The sequence below is a fragment of the Cyprinodon variegatus genome, unplaced genomic scaffold (assembly GCF_000732505.1).
Source record: "Cyprinodon variegatus isolate N-32 unplaced genomic scaffold, C_variegatus-1.0 Scaffold76, whole genome shotgun sequence".
In the NCBI taxonomy this organism is placed as follows: Eukaryota; Metazoa; Chordata; class Actinopteri; order Cyprinodontiformes; family Cyprinodontidae; genus Cyprinodon; species Cyprinodon variegatus.
The window spans coordinates 74,204-82,970 of NW_015150529.1; the positions used below are offsets into that span (position 1 = coordinate 74,204).

An 8,767-nucleotide genomic window follows, 5' to 3' on the forward strand; every position below is an offset into this window, starting at 1 on the left:
TTCCAGATTAATTAAAAATAAAATAGTAAAAGGTTTCATTTGGGTTCTTTCCAAAAACAGACGGTAAACTAATATGAGCAAAAAAATAGAGCAAACAGACCATCCCAAATTAAAAATAAACTAAAAGTTTTACTCCGTCTGTATAATTAGAAAACACCAGTTAAATAAGCGAATTTTACTGTTTTTTTAATGAAAACTTGATTAAAAAAATTTAGGTCAGTTAATAGCTCCTTTCCATGATATAAAAGCATCCAAAAATGTCCCATTAGATGATAATCAGAAAAGATCTAAAATAAGCTGTGCCTGATTATGTAGGATTTGTAAAAACATATATGGGGGCTGAATTTATCTTATGCTACTTATTTGAATCCAAAACTAAAGAAACTTTCCTAGAGGTTTGCAGACAGGAGGAGATCAGGCCCAGTAAGTTACCACAAAAGAAAAAAAAAAAAAGCCTTTCCCCCTTTATTAGTAGATCCCCAAACTGGATTATTTTCTGCACAGCATCCAAGAAGCGTATGGCAAACCCTCAACTATTAACCTGCTTAATCACTGCTACAATTATTCTTCAAGGCACACCACTGTCAGTGTCAAGTCAGCAGGTAAAGGTTTAGAGAATTGATAAAATAACGGAAAAATTAGATGAAAGGTCTGAAAATTTAGAGTAAAAATGTCTAATTTCCCCAATCCCTGGTTGATGGCTCAAAAATGAAACCTGGTGAATCTGAACATGATGCCACTGATCGTCTCAGGGAAATATAAAAATGGTAACGGATCAGAAGAGGCGCATAGATCCGCCTGGCAGACTAATAGCAAAATAAAAATGTTTGTTTTAATCAACCACATGATGTAAATGAGCATGAGAGCAACTTAAAAGCACAGATCGTTGACGTCCATCAGAGCTCCATGGTTTGGCATCAGTCACTCATGTTACAGAGGGCTGGTGGGGGACTGTCCGTTTCCTCTAACGCTGACATCAGGGCTGGTATGAGTGTGTTTGTGTCGTTTCACCAGAGTATGCAGGGAAAAGCAGGGTTTTTTGGTGTGGTTTGGGTTTCCATGCAGTACAGACGGGAGGACGTGCAGCTGGGAAACAAAACAATGACTGCATGCTGATGGCAGAGGTCTTCCATCTCCTAATAACAGCTCTTTAGCTTGGCTCAGACGTTTAACATCAAACCATGAAATAAAGTAGATCCTGATGAGATCAGTTTTTAAAGGAGGCAAAGACTCTTCATTCAAAGTAAGAGTTTTAGTGGGTGATAGTGGAAGATGATGCAGTTCAAACCGTCCTCCTTAAGTTAAGTCAATGTTTCCGCTGAGCAGCTGGATTTCTAAGTTTGGCATCGAATTTACCGTCAATGTTCTATTCCAAAAATAATAAAGCAAGTTACTGTGGGAGATATGTTAAAAAAATAAAAATAAAGTCATCTGGCTGATGACCAATGGATTATCTACAATAAGAGGAAAAGAAAAGCAATAAATAATCCCTCCACTTCTCCTTCATATGCCATCCTTAGCGGTTAGAAAGGTGATGACCAGAGGAGACTGGGGTGGTTTTGGCGTAACACACTGATGCAGTCACAACCAGCATCGCACAGACAATTCAGTAACTAGAAGACAGGGGAACGTTCAAGAGCTGGTTGGAAAGAGCTCCCAAATTTAGGAGCATGGCCGTCGGCTTGGCTGATCTCCAGATGGTTCCACAGCTGGGGGCAGGCAGATGCGGCCGCCTCGCAGGTTAGCTTTGGAGCATCGGGGGGCTGGAGGTGAGGCAGGAGAGGGGAGGAGATCTGGGATGGCTGATAACTTTGGGCTGGCTTTTCTCTGGGTTCTTCACAGCGGTCAGATGTAGCTGGATCATAGTAGGGCCTCGAGAGGCTAAACAAAGAGGAAACATTTAAAAGAGTAAGTGAGAAAATGCTCAGATTATTGTTTGTGTTCCTCAACAAATATTTTACAAAGCCTTACAAAACATTGTTGTGTTAGAACCATAAACTTTAATACATATTGAGATTTATTTAAAAGATCGACACCGAAAAAAAAAAAAAAATCGCAATCTAGATAAGTAATTTTTTCTTAAAATATGTGCATTTCTTCTTGGATGAAGGCGGTAAAAGAAACATTTTGCCAACGGAACAAGACAATTCACACTTATAATAAGAAAACACAAGTGCCTTGTCTTATTTCAATTAATAATGATCCAATTATCTTATTTTAAGAGTAAAAATACTTATTCTATTGGCAAACCATCTCATTTACTAAAATTACTCTTAATTTAAGATATTTTTTTACTCATTTCTACACTGGAAAAACTATCAAGAAATCAGTAAAAATGTCTAAAATTAAGTGCATTTACCCTTCATTTGAGTCGGTAAATGAGATAGTTTGCCAATGGAATTAGTATTTTTACTCTTAAAATAAGATAATTGGATAAAATGCACTTGAAATAAGACAATTCAATTGTGTTTTCTTATTTTAAGTGTAAATTGTCTCGTTCCATTGGCAAAATGTATGTTTTACCTCCTTAATCCAAGAACAAAAGCGCTTATTTTAAGAAAAAATGACTCATCTAGATTTCAGTTTTTTCCAGTGTAAATTGTTTTCAGTGCACAAAAATGTGAAATATTGCACATTAAGATAAATATATTTTTTTCCCCATTTGTCTGAAATCCTAAAAGGAAATTGTTGCAATTATTTTCTTTAGAAAGCATCTACCGTAATTTTCGGACTATAAGCCGCACCTGAATATAAGCCGCAGAAGTTAAATTTCATGATTTGTACATAATACAAGCCGCACCGGACTATAAGCGGCAGGTTTTTTATGTTTACACACAAACTGTTTTGCGCTCGCAATGTCCGTCTTTCTCGCTGTCGTTCTGTCTCGAACCACTCGCGGTAGAAGTCTGCTTCCGGAGGACCTCCGCATTCCCGCGCGCGCGGCTACAGTACTTGGTGTGTTGAAGCAAATGTGACGTCAACATGGTGGATGGTAAAATCCATAGATTAAGGTATTACCCTAGTGGCCGTTAGCTGGAAAGGTCCATAGAGAAGACGCAAGGTCGAAAAATGGGGGGAAAGTCGCTGCTTATAGTCCGAAAATTACGGTATTTGAGTAAGTAGAGTCTACCTGATTATGATCTAACCTCAGTATAAATCCAGCTCCTCTGTGAAGGCCTCAGAGGTTAGTTGGAGAAAATCCTTGATCAAACATCCTCATGACGATCAAAATCAAGGCAAACAGGTCAGTGAGGATACTAAAGAGAAGCCTGAACACCCTAATGCTGCCAGCAGCATCCTATGAGGGATGCCCTCCTCCATCAGTGACATAGAAGCAGAGAAGAAAACCTGCTAGAGGCTGCATAACATGGGAGCAGAACAGAAACTCCTAAATTTACAGCCAGACCTTCAGAGGAAGGATTAGGATGAAATTATGACCTCATTAGAATGGGCTAACCAAAGAACAGGCCTAAATCGAAACTAAGAATTTATGAAAATACTCTTAAACTGACATCCACAGATGCTTACCATCTAATCTCACAGATTTTGAGTTACTTTATGAAGAAAAATGGTCAAAAATGTGATCAGCTAAATAAGAATTAAAACCTACAGTCTTTACTGTAAAGCTGTTTCTGCAGTGCTAGAACATCTGTATACAAATATTAGCCATACTCTCATTCATACTTTCTTTCTGATCAGTCCATTTACCTTTTTTTCATGCAATATTAGTAAAGTACATTCAAGTTTATGGTTCTAACGCAACGGGGAAGTTCAGACACCAGCTCTTATGTTTTTATCTTTACTTGCTTTTATTTTTCTTCTATTTTATTGTTTAATTCATGTAAGCACTTTGAACTGTCTTTGTATTCAATTGTGCATTAAAAATATACTTGTTTTGCTGATTTTAAGATCATAGTCGGTTGATTCAAAGTGCTAAGGTTGACTGATTTCTGATTCTAACCTTTAATCAAGAAAACAAACAGGATCTTACCTTCCTGCAGAAGCTAGTTGACACTGAATCACATGATCATTTTCCTATAAAAAAAAGGAATCAACAACACAATCAGGGAATAGTTTACTCACATAAGCACCGATAAAATAGGTCAAGAAGAGGCATAAAGAATAAGCAGCTCAGATTTTATTTATAAAGCAGACAAAAGGATAAATGTGTTACAACGTGCAGAGCAATGCAAGCTTTCATTTCAGTGAATATTTGGTTCGGATCAGTGGACAACATCTGGATCTCTCTCTGCACAGGCAGCAGGCTGGAACGGTCTCATGCATTGAGCATGTAACACAGACACACACAGGTAATGGGGTAATGTGTTCATGTGGACAGCATGAGGAGACATGCATGTGCAAATCAACGTGAACATGATGTCCGCTTGGGTTAGTATTAGACGGCGGTTAAATGACAAAGCTGGAGGAGTTTGTTACGGACCAGCCAAGCAGCAATAGCCACACAAACGGGCGAGTCAAGAAACTGACGTACAACCATGAGGATGAGGAGGATTTATTGTGCAAAAAAATTAAACAAACGGGAGACAAAGGGACACAAAGATCAGACGAGGCGGCTCTTACGAGTCATTCAGACTCTTGTAAGCTTTCTCTGGGGTTTTCTTTCCCCGGTGTGTTGGTTGATGAAGGCGACTGGGGCTCAGGTGGAGGCATGGGCATAGGCAGGGGGATTGGCTTACTCTGTTCCTCTGGGGTTTCAGGACCCAGATCGGAGGCGGGCTGGATTATGATTACAGTGGTACCTGTTGGATTGGAAGAGGGAAATCCTGAAGGCTGTGTTCATTTCAAATCCTCTGCAGATGAAGCAGCTTAATGTAGTTTTATATTAATGCTAGACGATGCTCTCTATTGTTCAAATACAACTAGAGCCACTCTGAAATTACGGCTATGTTGCGTCTTCATTTGTTTCATACAGATAAAAACATCGACTTACTTTGAGTCCACTTCTTTTCCATCCACTAGACATTCAGACAGTCATATAAAATGGCGTAACCCTTATATATTTCTCTTTATAGGGGTTCGGGCCTTCAGACACAGCCAGAGTTACTCCAAACAAACCTGCTACTGAGCACGGTTGCTGTGACAATTTAACTCACAGTAATGGCTACCTAGCTTTTTGAAATGGTAAAGCTAGAGTATGCAGAAATTTACTCCAGTATACTCTGGCCTAAATGGGGACTTGTTGAAGCAGTGAAAATAAAAGAAGAAGTTTTTATTTGAGGGCACGGTGAACGAGCTACAACGCCTGGTTCACATGGCGATATAATGGTGGCGATTTCCCCCCAATCTTTCTCTTAATCCTATGAGCCAATCCTGTTCTGTGTAGTTAAAAACGGATCAGGTCTGCTCGGAGAAATGTTAGGATGCCTCTGTTCATAAATCTAAATCTTGGATTGGCTTGGCCCGATATCTTAGCTTGAATGGTGTTCCCCAAGACAGGGTTCCTACAGCATAAGGCAAGTTAAATTCAAGACTTTTTAATGCCACTTGGAATAAAAATTTAAGATCAAATTCACAAGAAACACAAGAAAAACCTGCTTGCGACAACTTAACCCAAAGGTTTATTATAACATAAACCACTGCACTAATGTTTAAAATTTTAAAAAGCTTCCCATACAGGAAGAAAGCTAAAAAAACACAAATGGCAGATATATTTGAATGACTATTTAACTAAATTCACAAACTTTATTTTAGCAGGGAACAAAACAAATCAGTTTTAAAGCCACAACATAACCAGTGCTAAGTCTTTTTTGCAGCTATTTTTCTTTGTATCGTTTTCTTAGTATGTTTGATTTGGTGATAAGTGGAGGCGTTGCAGAGACAAGGGTGGAACTAAACTGAGAAATACCGGCTGTTTCTCGGTAACTCCATTTTGACGCTTTGTGTTTCGCGCTTCGCATGTGCGACTCCACTGCCTTAATTCCCATCGTTCTGAGCTTGAATCGCTTCTTGCACTAAATCCACTGAGCCTCATGTATGTTCCCTGGTTTTAGCCATGGAGAAAACTCTTGGCTGGAGACAATTTTGGTTACATTTACACTTGCTCATATTTTCCAGACAAAAAGTAAATGGTGCATCTCCCAAATGTCCCGGCCGCAACAACGCTTTTATAGGTTCCGCTATCGGGACGGAACCAATAATGGCGAGCCATTATTTTATTTTTTTATTAAAAAAAGGGTCAATTTTAATGTTTTATTTAGATTACAAAAATAAATCATAATAAAAATTATCCTATTTATGATGTTTTAAAAATTAAGACCTACGAAAGACTGATTTAAGACATTTTAATACCAATTAAGGCCTTAGTTTTATTTTGAAGAATTCAATGCCTTTTAAGACTTTTTAAGGACCCGCGGGAACCCTGCAAGATCAGACCATAATGCCACCTGTTGAATGTGATGAGTAGCCAATCAGAAAGCGCTTCCCAAGGAAGATAACATAACTCACCAGTGTAGCGAGTAATGTTTTCTTTTCTTATAGTAATGTTTTTTTCTCTGTCAAAATTAGTCCACAGAGCTTCTCATCTGACCTCATCTGATTTTGAGGTTTTGTGAGATTTCCCGTCTGACGTGTGAATTTTCCTGAATAAAATCTTTGCGTTGTTCTCGCTGTGCAGCTTCACACTACTCCCTGTTGGAGCAAACCTGCTTTACCTCCAATTTTATATCATATGTTTATAAAGTTTTGAAAATCCCCCTACAATTTTCAAATATAACGATGATGTTAAAAGCAGTTGTCCTAATAGGTCTCTAAAAATATTAACTGTTTATTAATTGCATTTTGTTTAATGTGGAAGAAGAATCCATTAATACAAGAAATATTTCATTTCTACTGCAACCAGATTTAAATTTAATCAACAGTTTTGTGTATTTTGCATCATCTTTATTACTAAAATGAAGCTTTAAATGTTGTTAACGAAACACTCAGGTTATCTTTGGAAATAAATCGTAATGATGATACTTTCCTGTACTCATCAATGCATCTGCATTCATCCAATTTGTATTCTTTCCTTTATAATCTATACAGTATCAAACAAACAAAATCAGACCCAGAACTAAAGCACAGAGCACCTACCTCCGTCCTGATCCGCTCTGATTTGGGCCTCCAGGTCTTCCGGATCAACATATTGGTAGTTTTCATCATCGTCGGGGGGCTTGCACTTCCCGCAGCAGAAACAGCAACAGCAGCAGCAGCAGCAACAGGTAAAAAGTGTGCAGCACAGCACCAGACTCTGCAGGGATTAACAGAAAAAAACAGATTTACATTACATGGTATTAGAATGCACAGAGGCTGGTGATATATGTCAGCTTTAATCATTAATATTGGCAGGAAGACAACTGTCTAAGACTGCATCATAAGGATCAAACAGAGATCAGCGTTAGGCTTTTCTTACACAGAATCTGAAGTTGTAGGTAATGAAGCATGCAGAGTTAAAACTAATAGTTCCAGCTGCTAGAGCTGCCATTCTAGACTCATTTCATTTGCCTTCTTATAACTAAAAAATATGGATATAATAAATCCTGTAACTATATAAATAGTTATTGACATATAACTAAACCAAACAAAGTCAATAATAAATAGCTCTGTAGGATTGTAACTTTACATTTTATGTCAGCAAAAAAGGCTCCCAGCATTACTAACCTTAAACCACCACTTGGACATGAGGAAGTAGTATTTGACGCTTTCCTCTCCGAACTGTTCGGATACGTAAAGGCCCATGGAGCCATACTCGTCGTAAATCCTCCTTTTGTTCTCGTCGTTTAAAATAGAGTTGGCGTTGTTAATCTCCTTAAACTTCTCCGCTGCATCTGGGTTGTCTGGGTTCTTGTCCGGATGGTACTTCAGTGCAAGTTTCCTGAAAGGAAAGAGAACCGACTCTAATGAAAACTCCCCACGGTGCTTTTATTTGATCCTCACATCCTGAATACATTTTAAACTCCTGAAAAAGACACCATTTATAAAAAAAAAAATCTTTTTGCAGTTTAAAATACAAATAAAAAAAAAACTATTGAAGTCAGAATATTTATGTGCTGGAATGTCTGGGCTTTTAAAAAGTCATGTATCCTGTAAGGAATGTATTTCTAAAATACATTTATTTTAAAGATAATGCCTCTTTATGCCATTACAAAAAAATCTTAATGTTTATTAAATTTTTTTAACATTACCTTGTATGAATCTACTTTCATTTGGCTTTTACTTTGATACACCTGAATTACTCCACTGAGGTACAACAACAGATTCAAGTCGATTCTATTCTGTTAAGTTCTATACATTATGGATAAAGTGACTAAATCACTCCACAAAGGGATAAATATATTCCTTTTTTTTTTTAAAGATCCTTTTATTAAAAAATAACAGCAAAAACAGAAAGAAATGTACTTAAATGTGGCAGACAATAAAAACAAAAAAAACTGATTCCAGATGAATTCTGAGGAAATACTCAGCATAAACAGTGTTATTTGGCAGAATCTAATCGTTCAAAACAAGACAGAAGAGACTTGGTAGTAAAAAGGTAAATAATTCGGATTACCACACATTCAGACAGCTCACCTGTATGCCTTCTTAATTTCCTCAGCTGAAGCTCCTTTCTCAAGGCCTAGTACCTTATACACACTCTCCCCGGAGGTGGACATCTTCCTTTGGGGTCGGGCAGAACTCTGTTCAGCCATGGCTCACCTCTACAAAAATAAAAACAGTCATATCAATGAAATAACAAGGTAGGTATGTATCAAATTAGAGAGAACGTTAA

The 8,767-nt window shown here is 37.7% G+C and overlaps 1 protein-coding gene across 3 annotated transcripts in view; it reads right to left on the bottom strand.

Moving 5' to 3' along the window:
* Window positions 1-1,233: 1,233 nt before the first annotated feature.
* Window positions 1,234-8,767, bottom strand: part of dnajc5g (DnaJ heat shock protein family (Hsp40) member C5 gamma) — a 21,732-nt gene continuing 14,198 nt past the window's right edge. Inside the window, exons 2-7 of one of the 3 annotated variants that reach the window (XM_015372798.1) lie at window positions 8,569-8,696; window positions 7,660-7,873; window positions 7,093-7,249; window positions 4,698-4,760; window positions 3,992-4,035; window positions 1,234-1,881 (exon numbers count right to left, since the gene is read on the bottom strand). In XM_015372798.1, the coding sequence (XP_015228284.1) occupies window positions 4,028-4,035; window positions 4,698-4,760; window positions 7,093-7,249; window positions 7,660-7,873; window positions 8,569-8,687 (561 nt within the window). In that variant the 5' untranslated portion in view covers window positions 8,688-8,696 and the 3' untranslated portion in view covers window positions 1,234-1,881; window positions 3,992-4,027. Of the gene's footprint in view, window positions 1,882-3,991; window positions 4,036-4,581; window positions 4,761-7,092; window positions 7,250-7,659; window positions 7,874-8,568; window positions 8,697-8,767 lie in introns of all 3 variants that reach the window. The other 2 variants (XM_015372796.1, XM_015372799.1) reach the window with 2 other exon arrangements.